This window comes from Leuresthes tenuis, unplaced genomic scaffold (genome assembly GCF_036924035.1).
Source record: "Leuresthes tenuis unplaced genomic scaffold, fLeuTen1.0.hap1 SCAF_10, whole genome shotgun sequence".
NCBI lineage: Eukaryota > Metazoa > Chordata > Actinopteri > Atheriniformes > Atherinopsidae > Leuresthes > Leuresthes tenuis.
The window spans coordinates 4,213,433-4,232,711 of record NW_027325364.1 but is presented as its reverse complement, the minus strand read 5'-3'; the positions used below and the strand labels follow the sequence as shown (position 1 = coordinate 4,232,711).

The 19,279-nt window shown below is 41.0% G+C and overlaps 2 protein-coding genes across 3 annotated transcripts in view; both read right to left on the bottom strand.

Moving 5' to 3' along the window:
* LOC140315989 (ubiquitin-conjugating enzyme E2 E1-like) overlaps positions 1–19,279 on the bottom strand; it is a 341,997-nt gene that overhangs the window by 242,063 nt on the left and 80,655 nt on the right. The gene's annotated exons all lie outside the window — the stretch shown is intronic.
* Positions 9,689–19,193, bottom strand: rab5ab (RAB5A, member RAS oncogene family, b). Of its 2 annotated transcripts, none has more exons than XM_072393596.1 (6): positions 18,982–19,193; positions 17,184–17,410; positions 16,175–16,326; positions 13,854–13,976; positions 13,552–13,645; positions 9,689–11,293 (listed from the first exon to the last, which is right to left on the bottom strand). In XM_072393596.1, exons 2-6 carry the CDS (start codon positions 17,347–17,349, stop codon positions 11,178–11,180), a joined length of 651 nt encoding a protein of 216 aa, XP_072249697.1. In that variant the 5' UTR covers positions 17,350–17,410; positions 18,982–19,193; the 3' UTR covers positions 9,689–11,177. The 2 variants fall into 2 exon arrangements, with proteins under 2 accessions (XP_072249697.1, XP_072249698.1); XM_072393597.1 differs by lacking the exon at positions 18,982–19,193 and adding an exon at positions 18,812–18,905.

Here is a 19,279-nt window from a genome sequence, read left to right as displayed (position 1 = left end):
TGTGTAGAAGGTTCTTTTTGTTCTTCTCAGCTAATAACATACACAATACGGTACCACTTTTTGAATGTCCATAATTATGCATTTATGTGATATACTTGAATAGAATAGCATGACATTTTAGGCCGCCAGGTTGGCCTGTTAATCGTCATATGAGAAAAGTATGCCGATTCTCAACTTCTTTACTTCAGGACGTCATCATTTATCTTATTTTTTCAAAAATCATCCAGTCCTTAATATGTTCTAAGACTGGATAAAGCAACCTTAGATCCACAACTACACATATTACACTGCATCATTATTATTTAACTAACTAAACCTAAAGGCTGAAGTTGTGCAACTTTTCGCAGTGAGAAAAGTGCAAGAGGAGATTTTCTTCTCCACTCTAATTTCAAGCAGAGACTTGATGTTTGAGTATCTGTTAAACTTCCCCCACATAAAAAAGTAGCACAAATCTATTTGAATTGATTTTCAGAGGATCAGCTTAAGTAATTTAAGCTTAAGTTACCCTTCCTCTCTTTGGCACACTTAAGATATGGTACATTACCTTAAGAGGACCCTTTCACACCCCTCCTTCCTTGCGGTCTGTATCCAAACACATATTCTGTATGTTTATTGTTTCACATTATACACACTCACTTTGAGATGATTTGCAGTCCCTCTGACAATAGCTGAGTAAAAAAGTGGTTTTAACTTCCTCTCCTCAATCAGCTTCTTCCACGTGTTAAAACTCTGTGTTTACGTAAGGAAAAAGGGAAGAAGAGAATCTCAAGAAATTTAAAAAAGAGACTATTTTAGATTATGCATTAAATGAATATAACATGTGATTAAAGATGGGTTTGAGCCGTATCATTCCTCTCATCAAACTCGATCAAACTATTCCTGAAACGTGACTCTGACATATGTAATTTGTCTCAAACAAGCTCAAGAGTGCATTTGAATTGTTAAATTAAGTGCCTACCGATTCAGATTCTGCTTTAAGTTGAATTCTAACCTAACCTTCACTCAATGAAAACCTGTTTAAGGAAGTTGCACGACTGGGTTTGATTTATTTATTTGTTTTTTGCTAATCGTATCTTTCTTAAAGGAGCAATGTGTGGGTTTTAGGGACATCTAGTGGTTAAGTTGAGAACTGCATAAAAAGAAAAGCCACCATATCATGGCAACTTATAATATGAAACATTAACCAATCTGACGCCAGTGTTTAGTTGTGGACTAAAAGCATATATATATATTTAATTTGCAGCATTTGTAAATACAAATTTCTGTTTCTAAGGTTAAAAAAAAGTTATTCTACAACTTCATTATAATAATGATGGTTACAAAATGTTGTTGTTGCACTGAAAAATCCCTGTGTGCAGCCAGTGTGGGAGACATTGAGATAAGCATCATCCCCACAATTATAAACCACATGAGTTTATGAGCAGATGCTGCTGTGGTTTGTCGCTGTGGTAACTGTTTCCCTCTGAAGCTTTGCAGGTTGGATGTGGAAGAAATCTCTCCCACAGCTGAGGAGTAAAAGCTATGCAGAAGTGCCCCCGCAGACGTCACCGGAACACTGCACATCACGACAGGATGAATATAACGGATATATTTTCTGCTGGCAGAGTTATCACTTTGATAAGGCTGCCGACATCTCAGGTTTACAGGAGACAGCCAGGACAGGTGACACACGCCGTCGGCTATGAACATCACAGCTGGCGTGACTTTCAGGAGGTCTAACCTTGTGCTTTGCCTCGACATATCAAATGCAGGCAGGGCAGACAGCGCTTTGATGTAACCTGTCTGACATTTCTGTGTATTGACAGAAGGTGAAGATGGTTTCGATTGAATTTCACAACATACTCGTCTTTTCGTTCTGCTATTCCCTAATGATTGGTCTCATGAAACTATCGACTTAGTAGACTGTTCATGAAGCTTTTGCATGGTGCAGTATCAGGAGCATTGTGTTAACATACCACAGCAACAAGTACTTTAACCAGATGAAAATGCATCATGTTGTTGCTCTGAAACATGGTCAACGACTTGTGTAATGATTGACTTCCCTCGGGCATGATTCAAAATATAATTGGTTCTCTCTGTGTTTTTCTTCTTGTTCTGGCAGCACATTTTTTCATTTCTGGATCCAACTCACGTATTAAGAGCAAACACATGTACATCTGATCATCACTTATTTGTAGAATCCCAAAATGAACTTGTTGTCAAGCAAGCAAGAGCTCTTGGATGAGAAAACAACTCACATTCTTCTAGATTAATCCATCAATCACAATGTCTTTGGTTTAATCTCCTGCTTCCACAGTCAGTGTCCTTGCACAAGATACCGAACCCCACATTGACTTGACACACCAATTGTTTCGTGTGTGTGTGTGTGTGCTTTAATGCACTTTGAGTAGTCAAATAGACTGGACAAGTGGTATGAAAATAGTCGTTAAACTTTCCATTCAACATTTCCTGAGTGATCACAACTAGAATAGATTTAGAGACAATGAACCAACTAGTTGTCAGAGGTGAATATATATTTGTCCACCACATTTATTTATTTTGAAACTCACAAACATATCTTTATTGCCTCCAGAGATGGTGCACTGCTGCCCCCACATGGAAACCAGGGGGAAATGCAGTTGAACAAAGTATTTAATCCAGAAGCTGTTGACACGATTTATGAAGAGTAAAACATATGTGGTTTAAACACAAACTGCAATTACACTCTAGTAATATTTTAGAAGCATTTATTTGCTTTGAAAGCCTCACAGGAGGAATCTCTTACATGAAGTGTTGTTAGTTGTGAGAGCAAAGCTGAGCAACTCTTAAATGCAAATAATCTGTTTGGTAATTTGTTGTTTTGGACAGAGGCTGGCTCAGGTATCTAAAGGAATTGCAGGACGTCCTGCATGTGGAACATGTGAGGAAGTGGAAAAGTATGTCTTTTAGATGCTTATGTGATGATTTCATTAAACGGACTGAACCGTTTTACCATGTGGGACATCTTTAAAACTGCGGGATGCAGAGATGGAAAATGCCTTTTCACTTCAATTTTGGTGTCATAATGGGAAAAGAACAGTTGTTAATATTCCATAATGACATTGTGCTGGTGAGCCTGCACAGACAATACGTTCCATCCATTTTCCATACTTGTTTCAGGGTAGCGGGGAGGCCTGGATTCCATCCGAGCTGCTGTAGGATAAGAGGCAGAGCACACTCTGGTCAGGTCACCGGTCTATCACAGCACCCATGGACGATACAAGTACTCTAAAACTGAAACAGTTATCCACTTACTCATTAACTAAACATCACTGATTCTTTGGAAAGAAAGTTTCTCTTTCAAGTTTTCCACATTTTGTTATGTTTCAGAATGATTTAAGAATGGTTTCAATTCATTCTTCCTTCATCAATCTTCTAAACTATCATCAATCTTCTAAACCACTTCTGACAGAGGCACTTGTGATGCAGTTACAAATACTGAACTAAATTGATTTGATTAATTATATTTAGGAAGGCACAGCTGTCTGTATAAGGTCTCACAGTGGAAGGTCTACGTCAAAGAAAGTGCAACACATGACATCAGTAGAACTGCTTGTAAACAGGACTGAGTAAAGGTACAGGACTACGGACTATTTCTGCAGCATTTAAAGACCCATTAGTACAGTAGTCTTCATCATTCTTAAATGGAAGAAGACTGGAGCAACATGGGATGAAGAAACCTAACCAGATGGGTAACATGCAAGTTAATGGTGATTATGAAAGAGATGCAAAGTTCTGTGGAGGTGGGCAAATCTTACGGAAGGACAGCCATCTTTGCAGCCCTTCACCATTCAGACCATTGTGGCCATACATATAACATGCACTAAGAATACATGACAAACTGCTGGAAGTTTTTTGAAAAGCACATGAATGATTCTCACACCATGAGAAACAGAATCTCATGAAGCAAACATGGAACTATTCAGTCTCAGTTCCTCCCAAAGCCTTGTATGGATAAAACCAGGCGCCGAGCAAAACCTTGTTAATAAAATTTCTACTGTCAGTCCTGGTGATGGCTGCATTGTTCTGTGGGGACGTGTTTTTGTGTCACATGTGACAAGTCAGGTTAGAAAACCTTCTCCTGAATGCTCAGGACCTCAGGCTGGGGTTAAGATGATCTGAAGCATACAGGCAAGAAAACACGAGAAACAGAACTGAAAGTCATGGATTCATTCAGCCACAGACTGGACCTTATCCCAGTTGAGCCTCTTTGGAGAGACCCGGAAACAGCTGATCACCGACACTCCTCTTCCATCGTGGTTGAGCTTTCTGCCAAAAATAAACTTTTACAGCAAAGGCAGGTCAACTCTGCAGCATGATGCCCAATAAAGCAAGCAGCTGGGACTGATGGCAAAAAGGATTCAACAAAGTACCAAGAGAAAGGCCTGAGAGAGTATAGAAAGGTTTACAGGATATTACAGCCTTTTTATTTTAATGAAAACACACAGAAAAACTTTTCACTTTGCCATAGAGGGGAATGTAGATTTATGGAGGGAAAATGAAGTGAATCCATTTAAAATTTGGGCACAAAGCTAACAAACTGTGGAACATTTGAAAGGCTTTGAAAGCTTCCCTCAGTACTCGTCACATGTGGTTTTCCTTCTGGTTGACATCACCACCGGGCCTTTTGGAATATGTGAGTTGACTTCATAAAACAATCACAAACAAATATTAAATATATGACCATAACAACCGATGATCCAAGAAATCTCAGCAAATCCTTCAAAGATGAAAAATGAGTAATTTAGAGTTTGGTGGATCGAAGTTGTCGCTATAATTACAGTTACAGCAGAACTATAGACTATATATACACTATAGGCTTTTGACTCGACATAATTACATATTCACGGGTGGTTTTGTGTGAAAATTGTTTTCAAAAGCAGTGTTGACACGATTTATTGCTCAGTTGAAGGAAAAGCTTACACTCAAAGTTGCCAAATGGTGTGAAAGACCAGATTTGGATCCCCAACTCCTCGTCAGTTTTTTCTGTGACAGTCGGCGCTGAATACTAACACACTGTGAGAGTCCAGGTGGCGTTATGGAATCCTTTAACATGTCAGAACCTATTTTGCTTTCACAGTTTACATGTAAAAACCTTGTTTGCAGGATTATGACAAACTGTCAGAACACACAGCTGTCGTTTCTTTGACAAACTCCAGAGAGTCACATCCTGTTAAAAAGTAACTTTTTTCCCAGGGAAACTGGAAAGTTTGGCAGTTTATATACAAGAGACTCAAATAGATTTTCGGACAAGCTGAGATGCACTTCACCATTTTTGATTTACAGATGAAATAATGAGCTGCTGCACAGCCTATAAAATAGATATCTGTCAATCAAAACCCATCTATCCATCAGCTTCAACTGTGTGTACATTCCAGCATCAGAACTGTGGCAGCTGCATCTGAGATTTTCCAAATACGTGAAGTACGACCGTTTCAGCCAGCAATTTCTTTCCGTAGCTTGTGTGCACTGAGCAGACCACTGAGTGCTGTCTGAAAGTGTTTGAACATATTGCCCATTACATGTTGCACATTGCAGCGAAAGCTTTTGACCTCGCTTTCGAGTGTGGCTGGTAAGAAAAGCAATAAGCACTTTTGTGCTGGAGTGCCTGCCTGGGCTTTCTCAGGGTGCTCCAGTAACGTGTAGCGTAAATTATCCTGTGATTCTATATCTTCTGTACGTCTTCTGCTGCAGAGATGGACTGATGACTTGTCCAGATTACCTCACCTCTTCTGTCAGCTGGAATAGGCTCCACTTTTTCTTTATACGGTGTTCTTACGCCTGCTTTTAGTTTAATATGTTTACTTTGAAGTACATTACTTCACAGCAAAGCTAAATGTTTGGAACAAAGTAAATCTGAATTTAAGAACAACATACCTCTGGTCCTGCAGGGTGATCTGTTTCTTTGAGTGTATTTCTACACAGAATATAGAGTTATATTTCAGTGAAATCTCTTTACTTCTTTGTTGTTTTTAGTTTACAGAAACATTTAAAGACGCAACATGAAAGATTGTGAAGGAATTTACATTTTATGTGAAAGGTTTGTGACATGACATGAAGAGCTAATGAGTAAACAAAGCCTCCACCGTTTTCATGGCCGTTTATTTACACTATTTATGCCTGTGGCACAGAACTAGCAAAAGTCTAGCCGGAACAAAGATATTTTTCAATTAAAGCCCATCTTAGGAAAACATGAGTGTCTGAACATTAAGTGGGTCAAAGGGTCAAAACTGGAGAGTCAAAAACGGTCTTAAAATGAAGTTTTGAGTAAAACTATGTGTAAATTTAGTTGCCCTCTTTTAACACGATGCTGATTAATCATGTTCAGTCCTGTCTACGTCATGTGACCATCTAGGCTGACGCCTAAAAGCTCACTCACACCTGCGCAGGTGCAGCTGGGTGGCGACGGCAGTGCACTTAAAGGTGACATATCATGTCTTTTTATGCCCCTTTTTTAAACAATTTTACACATTTTGCTGAGGTCTTATTAAGATGTTTGAAGGTGACTGTCTCTGACAAAACTGTGGAGTTATATCTGTTTGAAACATGGTTAAGGAGCTTCTGGAAAGGTTGAACCAATAAGGCTGCAACGGGACATCAGGGAAGGGTTAGTTTCTGTATGTTTGTACGAAGGATAAGGACACACGGTCATGCAGGCTGTGGCAAGTTATGATGTGCTTACGTACGTTACCTGGCATCAGAACCTGGGCATCTGTTGTGTGATTTAATGCAGTAAACGCAAACACAATGAAGCTGTTCCTCCTGTTATAAAGAAAACACACCAGCTCTGTAGGTAGATATAGATAGTTACTCTATTGATCTGAAAGGGAAATAGTTGAGCAGTGTAGCTGTAAGTTAGCAGCAGATGCTAGTAACCAACGCATTTTGATCAACTGTAGTGGATCAAGACAGAGATGTACACAGCATAAGTCGCAGTAATGCACGTGTACCATTGATTTCTGAGTCAAAACATTCTGTATTAACCTCAAACGTAGTTTATCCCCTGGGATATGTCCTCTGAGGCTGGTGGTAGATGCAAAGTGCATGCTCCTCAGTACAGATGACAACAGAACATTTCCATGAGAAGCTGGCTTCATCGGTCAAGCAGGGTGGATGCGAGCAGGCGGGGCTCAGAGGTGTAGCAGCAGAGGTGGAGTAGATGACATCAAATGACATTCAGAAGGGGAGAAGAAATGCCAGGGTTGTGTTTTTGGGGAGCTTTACACCAGCCGGTGACTTCAGAAACTGAAATGTGTCACCTCTAAAGTCATTAAAAACAAGAGATTTCTGAAACTTGAGAAACTAGTGCAGTTGTTGCTCTATATTCAGAAACAATGACCGTGACAGATGTAAAGATGTAAAATTCTACATGAATAAATACTAAAAGTGGGCTTCTTTAGAGCCTCATGGACGGATCAAGTAAACTAACAGTATTAGCGACTTCCTCCTCTGGCAAAAACAGCAGAGAAGTCCCTCAGTCCCATTTTAAGGAGCCGTTTCAAAGGAATGCTGAGATGCAGAAACTCGTCCAAGGTATCTCACCAACAGAAGGAAACCATTTTGATCCTTCCAAAACAAAAACTGAATTATCTTACTTGGCAGAAATTAAATTTCCAGAATGTTCGGCCCTACCTGATTAACTGAGGAAAAGAATCAGAGCGCAGAATCTCCCGGTGGAAAGGTTATTTTCTTACTGGAATTGGAATTTGAACTTTTCATCAAAGGGCTGTGATTGAACCTTCTGGACGCAGTACCCGGGCATCTCTTCCAGCTTAGCAAAGTGTGGCAGCCGTTTGAAGCCCTTCTGGCAACACAAAGCTCCATGTGATGACAGCAAAATGCCATCAGTCAGAGGCAAAACGTCGCCTGGTGCTTCTCGTGGTGATCGAGTTTCTCAACCCTGTCAGAAAACAGAACTCACCACAAAGCTCATGGAAAGTGCAGAAAAGTCTTTCAGTATAATTTAGTTGAGACATGTTAACCAGTGACACGTTGCAAGTGTTTGGGAACTGAGGAGGAGCTGAAAGCAAAATGTTTTCCTTTTCTTACTGAACATGATTTCAGATCCTCAACATTTCAGGGCCTCCCTTGTTAAATGTTTAATTTCATAATGCTCTAAATGTTTCATTAGGTGACAGGTCTGGACTACAGGCAGGAGGTGAAACCTCTTTCCAGCTGCCATCTCTGACCTACTTTATCCTCCAGTGGGAAGCATTGGCCGTGCTGGATGAGCGAGCCGTTTGAGGTTGTAAGAACTGTGTTAGACATCATGTGATCGAGCTGGTTGAGAGTTCAAAAGATTAATCTGATCTGGCTTTTGAGGTTGAAGAGTGTGTCAAGTGTCAGTATGAGCTGAATAACGAGCTGAATAAAGAGCTGAATAACAAGGCAAGACGAGAGAAATGTACAGAACCTGTACTCTGAACTGACAGCAGGACAAGTGAGAAGTTGTTAAATCTGGCCAGATGTTCGTGCGGTGGGTTTGTGGACTAAAACCACAAAAGTGTGGTTGTTACATGAAGGAAGCAAGTTAATGTGGTGCTATGTGACGTTTCTGTTTCTGCTTCTATTTTAAAATATCAGATAATCCTGTTTCCAAAATAGGTACATTAAATTTAGCCTGGACTCTTTGAATACATCCACAGTGTGGTTTGGCATTGTCTTGCTGAAATAAGCAAGGCCTTGGCTGAAGAAGGCATCTGGATGGCAGCAAAGAGGCTCAAAAACCTGGAGGCTACATGTTGTACATAATGTCTGGCTCGCACCTTCCCAAACATACAGTTTCCTCATGTCGTGTGCGCTGATGCACCGATTTAGGCTTTAAATTGTGTGCTGAAGACAACCCACATGGTAGCAAATGTTAAGTTTCAGTTGGTCCGACCACAGGAAAGTCCTCTTTAGTCCAAATCAAGTGAGCTCGGGCTCAGAATCCAGTCTTTCTGGGTCATGTTTGTTCACATGGTGGAACATAACTTTTGCATGCTGTGATGGACTGAATTCCCCGACAATAGCTGCCAGAGGTGTTTAGAACCATGTCTCCTTTTTTAATGTGCTGTCACAGGACCTGAAGATTATCACCACTTCATTTCTCTGAACTGCTTAAAGACATCTTGAACTTTAGTTCAGTCGGGACCGCTCTGATCAGAAAGATAATTACAACCATTTTCAACTGTAATAAACTACATGTGGCTGTATGACCTTAAAGATGGTGCGAGCAGGTGTTGAGGTCAGCTGCTGTTATATATTTGGCTCAAGTCTTTTCCCACAGTATTTCAGAGTTTTCACTGATATTGGCGATCAAGCTGTTCTTCATCCACCTCCTCCGTGAGCTTAATGTTTGCAGCTTTGAGTGAAATGCAAAATCTACCCTCATCTGGTCAGAACTGCCTGTTTTTCAGCTGAACCCTTGATTGCAAACGCAGTCATGACATACAGATCAGATCAAAGCTGCAACAATCTGCTAATAATTTCAGATCATATGAGCTCATCTTAATCCCCAAGACCTGATGACACACCTGACGATCAGACCTGTACAGACTGGATTAAAGAGGGTATTCAATCAGTAACAGGACTTTTTGAGGAGTTAAAAGCTTAATGTCTAATTCTGCAGCTGAACTTTACTTACATGTGGTGCCATTGAAATATTCCAAGCAAAACAGCATACAAGAGACCTCTTTATTGGATTTATTAGGTTGTATTCAGACACTCAAAACTGATCAGCCCATCACTAGTAATGCTGTTTTACATCATTAGAATTCATGGAGCTGTAAGAGAGACCACCAGTCAGGTTAATTATGCTACCTGCGTATAGGTTAGCAAGTCCAATACAGTCCGTCATATAAAATCGAAGGGCAGTCAACAATGATTAAAACATGATCAACACTGTGCAATGCAGTAAAAGTTCCTTTCAAACACAACCATGGACCTTTTTTTCTGAGGAAAACCAAAAAGTAACAAGACACCAGAGAGGGATTTTAGTTAATAACACTACATATACCTAAAAAGACCACCACTGCTTTACATTTGACCAGCTTGTGACAAGGTCGAGCATGAAAAGAAAGAAAGAGGGGGGGGGGGGCAAAAAAAGAAAAGAAAAAGCAGACTGATGTTGAACTGTACAATTGTTCGGAATCTCTACATGAATTTCCCGGTGAGCGATAAGCTCTGCAAGCTGTACTAAAGGAAGAAGACAAAATTGCACCGAATATCAACATTAGAGTATACGTTGGTTTGTTTTCCCACAGCAGGTAATAATCCAGATTCTGTTTGTGTGCTTTCTGATCTATTCTAAGAACAACCCCCGATCTGATGGATGTCGGCTACTGGCCTGAATGGAAAAAGAATTTTACATCTCACAAAGCAGGAAGTTGAAGTCTTTTTTTTTTTTTTTCTTCCCATGTACAACAAAATTTAAGATGGGACTTCTGCGAAGACACCACAACATGACGGCAGTGTTTAAACCGCACGGCTAAATATTTAAAAACCAGCCACACGGAGGCATGAAGCTGTTGGTTACAGTCGTTCTTCTCTACTCTCTTAACTTTAAAAACTGCAACTACCAAACTTATTTCCCCACTTTTCCGTTAGGAGCCTTGATGAAGACGTCTTCTTCTGTTACAGTTTCGAGGCGGGAAGTCCTTTCCTGGCACTTGCTCGACAGTCTGAGAAGGCCGTGCATTTCAAAATGGTTTCCCCCCCGAAAAACACTAATACAGGCAACAAGCAGTCAACCCTGCCCAGTGACACATGAGACCACGCCTTCTCGTCATTTGGAAACTCACACACAATCACACGCTCACAGATTTCTCGCTCGCTCGTCTGTCTCAAACGGGGTTAGTTTTCCAACTAAATAAGAGATAAAAATGTGTTGCTTTTTTTTGTTTTTCTTTTTTTTTAGGGGTTGTAGTGATACATGCATCCGTTATACTGATATACACTTCTTAAAAAAAGTTTTAAAAAAAAAGAGAACATAAACAAAAAAAGGTATTAGAAATGCAGCTATACAGAGTCTTTTAGCTATTCCAGGGGAGTGAGGGTGAAGATCGGGTCAGCAAGCCGAGAAGCCCGATGTCCAGATGTTGTTCGGCTGACAGGTGGGAGCGGAGGGGGGGAGGTCGTGTGTGTGGAGAAGAGGAGGAGAAAAAGGAGGAAGAGCTGGGTTAGTTACTGCAGCAGGAGCGGCTGGTGGGCTGAGCTGTCTCTGTCAGGTCCACTCCCCGGTTCCGTCCGCTGCTGGTGCCGGCAGCTTGGGGCTCGTTCTTGGGTAGCTTCTTTGCTGCAGGGACGATGAGAGTGAGTGCATTAGATCAGTCAGAGGGTCTACATGATGAGATTAACTGGATTACAGCTACAGTTGGGTTCTGCTCCTTATCTGAGGGTAATTATCCTTGGATATATGGCGGTGAATGAATGGAATCACAAAGCATGTCATACCCCGGTACGATAGGTGGCGCTGTCCCCATTTCAGCTATCGCTAACAGAGCCACTTCCTGTTGACGTCTTCACCGCCAACAACAACAAACTCAGGCATTCAGAAAGATGGTGAACGCAGAGCGAGATGAAGCTGCGTCCCTCTCCATCTGTGATGAGCTGGTTATGGCACAGACGATGCACAACGGCGCATTCTCCATCGCGTTGTTTCTTTCTATCTTACGACAACAACAGTAATATCGTCTTCTTCCACTTCCGGGTGACGATCGCGGGAAAAACTCTGGAGCATGCGCAGAACGCTCGATCTGATCCACTGTCGTCTGGATCGAGGTATGTCGGGGTCTTAATTCAATCACAAGTAACCCGCCAATCCGATTTCTTGTCAGATTAAGGAGTCTACATGAGCTGAATAACTCAGTCTTATTGTAATTTGGCCATTAATCCGATCCGATGGCGCTCATGTAACCGCACTGACTGAGTAACCTACTGATGGGGCAGATGTGCGTCTCTGCGACTCAGTCTTCTCCTGCTGTGCTTAGCATTGCTAAGCTAAGCTAGCACAATACACACACAGTTAAGTTGCTCTTTCACCCTCTGTCATGGGTATAATTGGCTGTTTTTCACTACTTTTGATGTCACCTTTTATATCTCACCTTAACCCTCTCACTTTTTTTTCAGCAGAACCTCATGTGTGACTTTACGGTTATTTTTTCTTCATGTATCAGCACAATCACACAAAAACCACAGCGGGCACTTTCCTTAGAAAAGCCAGTTTTTACCGTTTCCTCCAGCACTAAACGTGACGACAACATGGCGTAAATTATTCATCGTGAGTCTGGTTTCACTTGGCCTACCGACACAATTCAAACACTGGTTTATAGTTTGAAGTCTGCACTTTGAACACACGTTGAGATGGAGACTCAGCGAGGCTGCGTCCTGCTGCTAACTCATCTTAAATGGTTGGAGGTGGACGCGCCGGCGTGTGCGTCGACTCCAGAGTGTTAAAGCTGTATTGTTGATAATCATTTTGAGACATTTACCCAGTTTGTGTGAACCGACTCATTTATGATAGGAATTCAATATCTGACAGTAAGTTCCTGCAGCGTATTCAGATAAGCAAAACAAGCGATGAAACACCTTCAGGGTGCGTCAGTTCTGGCTTTAACTGGTCCAGTTAAACAGAGAGAAAAATGTATTATTTATCTTTTCCTAAACACTTTTCTTTTGTCTCACTGAAAACATGGAGACAAGGTCACCGGGAACAGAACTCTTTTGAGTGGACATTGAAGCTGAGTTTATGTCAGTAAAATATATTTTGCCTGTTATAGCGTGGAACAGACAGGCCACACTGCATTAGCAAATAGCCAGTGCTCTCTAGTGGACAAACTGTTCATAACTCAAACTGCATTTAGAACTGACAGCTGAAAGAAATCCATTTAAAAGAAAAAAATTAACTCTTAGAGGCTGCATCTTTGAAACGAGACGGTGCCCTGAAAGGACCTGAGAGCTCAGCTGAGACTGTGGCTCGAGTCAGCGCCACAGCAATATTCTAACTATTCACCTTTATCAAGAAGACAATATTCCAATTACTTACATACGCTGCAGACAAGATGTCCCAATTCTATTCATGTTTACATGTTACAGAGTCTGATTAATGACTTACACTCACGGTTAAAAATAAACCCAATTTCATGGACCTGGCCTCGTACAGGTTTCGGTGATCAGAGACTCGTGTTTATATGATCATTTCTTATTCAGAGTGAGGTCTTGATCAGGTTAATATCAGAATAAATGTTTCACAGTGTGTAGCTAAATACTTTTTATTTATCTGTAAGTTTGTGATATTAGCATTTAGCTGCTGCTAACAAAACGCGCAGCTAATTCATTCACATCCTTCAGTGGCTTTTGTGTTGCTTCTGTACATCAGTGACAGATAATCACCTGAAATCAAACACCATCAGGAGTTCTTTAGCGTGTTTATGTGCTTCATGCCCTGATAAACACACTGATGTGAAGCATGTGATTACACAGTGTTAGTGATCAGCTCTGCTTAGAACGTATTTTGGAAACTCTACAGTAAAACACTACAGCGGGGACACTTACCAATAGCCATGAAAATCTCATTCACGTTCATAGAAGTCTTTGCTGATGTTTCCATGAAAAGCAAGCTGTTGTCGTCTGCGTATGACTGTGCATCCTGAGAAAGTTCAACATCCGGAAATTCTTAGTTAGTTCAAAACAAACAACAGAGTTCCAAACAGTCCACAGGATGGAGGGATGAACACAGACATGTTAAAAGTTAGCCTGTTTTACGTTAACTTCCACAGAAGCATACACAAACGTCTGAAATGCTCAAGTTCTTCTCAGATCCTTAAGATAATCAAGAAGATTTGAAAAAGACAAACCTGGAAGTCCAGAGCTCTCTTATTTGCAAGATCAGCCTTGTTCCCAGCCAGGGCTATTACAATATTTGGACTGGCTTGTCTCTGAAGCTCTTTAACCCAATTCTTCGCCCGTACAAATGACTCCTGGCAAAGAGAGCAGAGAGGGGAGAAGGGTGCCTCAGTTAGTGAAAATAACAATAAAAACATGAGGAGAACAGCCTGAACATGATGAGACCCAGAGGGAAGAATCATTAGCTCGATGCTTCAGAAGGTATATGAAACGAAAAAGTCAAATGAAAGCAGCATTCTTAGCTGCACAAGAGGCAAAGTCATACATTCAAATCAAATAAATACACAAATTCAAAGATTAAATCACATACAGGATGAAAGTAGGTTATTTGTTCAGGACCTTTGGCCTCCTTTATAACCACTGGATACAAACCTAATTAGAACAGAGAGAGGCTTCACGGAAAGTTGAGATCTATGTAAACAAACTTTCCGGGAGGACGAGTCTACCTGTGCAGAAGCTGCCTGTGCAGAAGCTGCCTGTGCAGGGTGGAGAGTGCCGACGCTCACAGTGAGGTGGTGTACAGAAAGCAAGGTGTTGAAAATCAACTGTCACATTTAATCCCACGTCTAAGCTGGGGGTCATAGCCGGGATTCCTCCCTACAAGCCTTACAGCATGGGTGGCAGTCACAGGACTGTACGAAACTGACACATCCTACTCGTTTTATCATGAAATAAGTCAATCATAAAACAATATTTTATACTTCAGAGTGCAAATACAGACGGTGGTCGTGTGTTCAGAAGCTTGGTGGAGTTGAGTTATTAATGCGTTCAGAGAAGCGAACGCGTTCATGAAAAGGCTTAAACAGAGATGACTCCTTTTGTAAACATCCCATAGGTGACACGAGTGACAGCTCAAGCTGGGACAGTACCTGGCTTGGATCGTATATCAGTCATATAGTAGATTCATTATCATGCACAGACATGACATGGTGTCAGTTTTATGCATCTTGCCACAGTAAGTGCCCACGGAGACTCATAAGACCAGAATCCATGTTTTTTCTGGACCTGGACCCACAATCCTCTGCTGTTGGTAAAGGGCTGAAATGCACTGAACAGTTAACTGCCTTGTCATCTCTACTGAGAAGCTTTGCTCTGCTGAACTCTGCCTCCTGATTGTGTGCACATCTCTGTGATGATATTCAACAGTTTCAAATAGAATAAAACCCAATCAAATACTGCTTAATATTCAATCCTTGCTGTGAGAAACAGTATTCTGGTCCATCCTCAAGATGCAGAAATCCTGACCCTTGTTGTGAGACTGTTTGTTGTTGTTGAAATATAAGAACAACGGCAGGATATTTGTCCAATGCTCAGCTTGAATATAATGATTCGTGTTAAAAAACTACGTTCACTGAATACATTATCATGATGGGCTTTGAAGTTAACACCAAATAGCATTTAAGCACTGCAGGACGCTCTGAGACTGAATGAAAGACAATGCCTTGGCTGCCACAGAGTCTGTCTTAGGAAAGCAATTAACATAACTTAAAAACATCGCAGTGACAGCTGTGTGGAAATGATGCATGATGGGTGTCCTGGTACGGATAAAGAGCTACATGGGTCAAAGAAGTGGGAGAAAACCAGACTTCTGGAACTACTGTCCTGTCAGAACCTCAACTAATGTGTTAGAAAACTTCCTTACTTTTCATCTTCTACTCATTTATTGCCATAATTGTCTATAAAGAGCTGTTGTTCCACTGGCTCATTTCAATGCAGCAACTTTTACGAGGTGCTTTGCACGGACCATTCATAGTTGCACAGCTTTTCCAAAAGGATGGATGGGGAAGAAATAACAACATTTTCCCAACATCCTCATGCAAACCCAAACCATTCAAACAATCCCACTCTTTCATTAATATAATAAGATAAAAACGTGATGCTAAATCAGCTGCTGCAACCCTTTAAGCCTGTTTGCATATACAATCCATATATCTGTAATGTTTAAACCACATGGAGGGTTCAGCAAGTTCTCTTTGTACTACAAAGTCTTTCTTTGGAGTGTGCTGAGGTGTAACCTTTTTATCATTAATGACCCACCATAGATAATAAGTCTATAAACACTGCCTACAAAACACTTCGGTTTTGACTGATGACTCATTTCAATGAGTCAAGGTACCAGAAAAAGCTTCTTCTGTTTTTAGCTTAACTGCTACAAAGAAATTTTAAGACGGAAACCCCCACTATTTCCTCACCTGGTTCGACATTCTTGTGCGAACTGGTAAAGATTAGAGACGAGGCTGCAGGTAACAACAAGACATAAAACCTGACTCACCTCATTGGTTATATCATAGACCACAATGGCTGCTTGGGCACCTCTGTAGTACATGGGAGCCAGACTGTGGTAGCGCTCCTGACCAGCTGTGTCCCAGATTTCAAATTTGACTGTTGTGTCGTCCAAACATACTGTCTGAGTCAGGAAGGCAGCTGCAGGGGCACAAAGCAGAGACAGCAATGACAACTGAGCAACGCAAAATGCGTTTCAGTGAAGCCAACGGAGGCCAGTGCTGGAAACACACAGGAGGATTATCTGGTTGACTTACTCCGCATTTGCAAAATGGAGCCCTAGTAATATCAAACATGTTTATACTGAACATCCAACAATCAGATTGGATGGGTGCTGCAGGAAAAAGTAGGGAAGGATTCACTGAAACACACTTTTTAGTGTGTGGTGCCTTTAGAGAGATTCACAGGAAACAACTATCTGTTTCTAACAAATTCTGAACTGTTTACCAAAACCAAAAATGACAAACACCCCGGTATGGATTTGGATTCTAAATGTCCTCTTTGTTGGCATGAGGAGACTCTGACAAAAGCAACGTAACGGATAGAATCTGATTCAACCAGACAATGTCCAAGAGGAAGTACATTTGCCACTCACTACATTGTGTACACAACACAGGACACTTTTAACCTCACAGAAACGTACCTGAAACTACGAGTGCATGTCAAGGAATTCACCTTAACATTTCTACTGTTCTTTGTTCCGCTCAGACATCCAAATATAATTCCTCAACTTAAACTGTGACCTTTAAAAACTCATCGTTTCTCAGTCCTGTACTCTTTGCAAGCTCTATTGGTAAGGCTGCACAAAACAATATTTTTACCCCGTTCTTTAGGGTCAAATTCTTGTTCTTTAATGCCACAAATCTTGACTTAGTTGTCAGATCTGTGATAAACAACTGTCTGGGCATCTGGACTCGTGTGACGGCTGTCTGTGCGCAGGCCTAAACACTCATAGACAAACAAGGAAAGGTCAAACAAGAACTTAACAGCATACATACCTCCGATTGTGCTCTCTTGGAATTCATGAAACTGACCCTTGACAAAACGAAGTACGAGACTTGACTTTCCCACCGCCGACTCTCCTAAAAGCACAAGTTTGAATTGGCAAATCTTGTTGCCTGCATTAGGTCCATTGGGTCGTGTGGCTCCGCCTCTACTTGCCATGTCACTCTGTCTGGTCTTTTCCACTGAATGCTGCTACTGTGGGAAAAACTGTAGAAAATACCTGAGCAGGAGAAAGAAAACAAAGGTAAGCGTCATGAACAAATGAAAAGAATCTAAGAGGTTCAATAATTGCCTGTCACTACTGATGCACTAATTAATTTTTTTCTTAAAAAAAATAGCCTAAACCTGACATGAACAGCCCAAAAATGTACCAAAATGTCATTTATTAAGGTGTCATACCAGATTAGTCTACAGTTTAAACACGTGTGTACAGTTGAAGCTTTTCTTGGTATAATCCTATTAGAATTCCTATAGACTACAAAGCTATAAAATGATCTCAAACTGAAGTGTGTGGGCACATACCTCACTTTGTTAGATAGTTGAGTAGAGCTATAGAAATTTTGAAAAATGTCTGTTTTATTAGCGAGTCTTTGGTTGTTTTAACAATATTTATTTTAAGACTTGTTTTCCAGACAAAGTTGGCAAAATCTGTGGAGGAAGATTTGCTGTGGACACACCAACACAACAAAAGTTTCCCGTTGCTAATGTTACTTTGAAGCTGCTCCAAAAATAGTTGGTTTACAGCCAAAACTGCAATAACAGGTTTGGTAAAAACATACTTAATGAAGCCAGTTTCCTGTTTGAGTGCAAGCCTGACATTTTGGCAACTTGTGTCACACAATGAGCATTTAAACTTCAGGTAAAGTTCCCAAAAATACGAGTAGTACTGCAACTAAAGAAAAAATATGTGATCTGACTGTCGTGGCGTTGGAAATCTCCAACAACAAACCACTATCAACTCATGTGTGTGGCTTTCTGGTATGTGAGGCTGACTGGTACACGATGTATTTTGGTATTAATTTGTGCACATATGAGGTAAAACAGCTCATTAACCATGGCTACAGTTTTATGAGTACCAAGCTTTAATTTTATGAAGAGCAACACCATTAACCACACAAGTGACAACAACAACAGACTCTCTGTCGTTTAGACAGCTAAGTGCCCGGACTATCACTCCAAAAATAATTGCCTTCAACTTCGTCGAAATCGCGTTACGCCACAGATAACCACAAATAACCTGTTATGTTGTTGCTGACTAGCTCGAATTAGCAGAGTAACAACTGTTAGCAATGACAACATAGCTAGCTCCTAGGCTGAAAGTGTCTATCCAAAAGCCAACCTGTAATGACGCATGATTCAGTCCGTGTAACTATACTTTTAACACACACCACAGGGTTATACACACTACATATGACATGTATATAACGTCTGCGAATGTCAAAACTCAGATGATGCAGGTTTGGGTGTGTACAGCTAATGACAGCTAGCTAACGTTGGCTGCTTGACACTAAAGTAGTTAACTACCTCATCAATCACTAGGTTCAACAGCAGTGTTTGTTATATCAAAAGGTTATTACTGTGTTATTAATCTGAAGGTACCGACTCATCCAGACTTACCCACCGTTCAACGTTAACTCAGACTGCTAACAAGAACGGCCCTTCGAGTGTCAGCTAGCTAACGTTAGGCTAGCCAGATAATAGACGCTGGGCTAATGTTGTTCAGCTGCGGCCGCATCGGGAGGAGCCCTCTAGGTAGCCTTTAGCCTGCTACAGCTAATATTAGCTACTCACCAACCGAAAAGAGAAGCCTGGATAATGTGAATGGTGTTTCCAGGACAGTATTTGTAGCACTTCACTGTCAGTTCACAGTGTGTCGAGTATCCAGCCAGCTACAGTAACGTTAGATTTCATAAGGCTCCGCGGTCTTCTTCTCCCACTTCTTTCAACTTCCCTTTTCGCATTGTACGAAGGATGATGACAGATCGTATGACTGGAACTGACAATCGCCTGCGTGTCAGCAGCCCGGACCAATCATATTTTACGATTTATTCACTACAGTGTGTTTTCCATCAAAAATATAATATAAGAG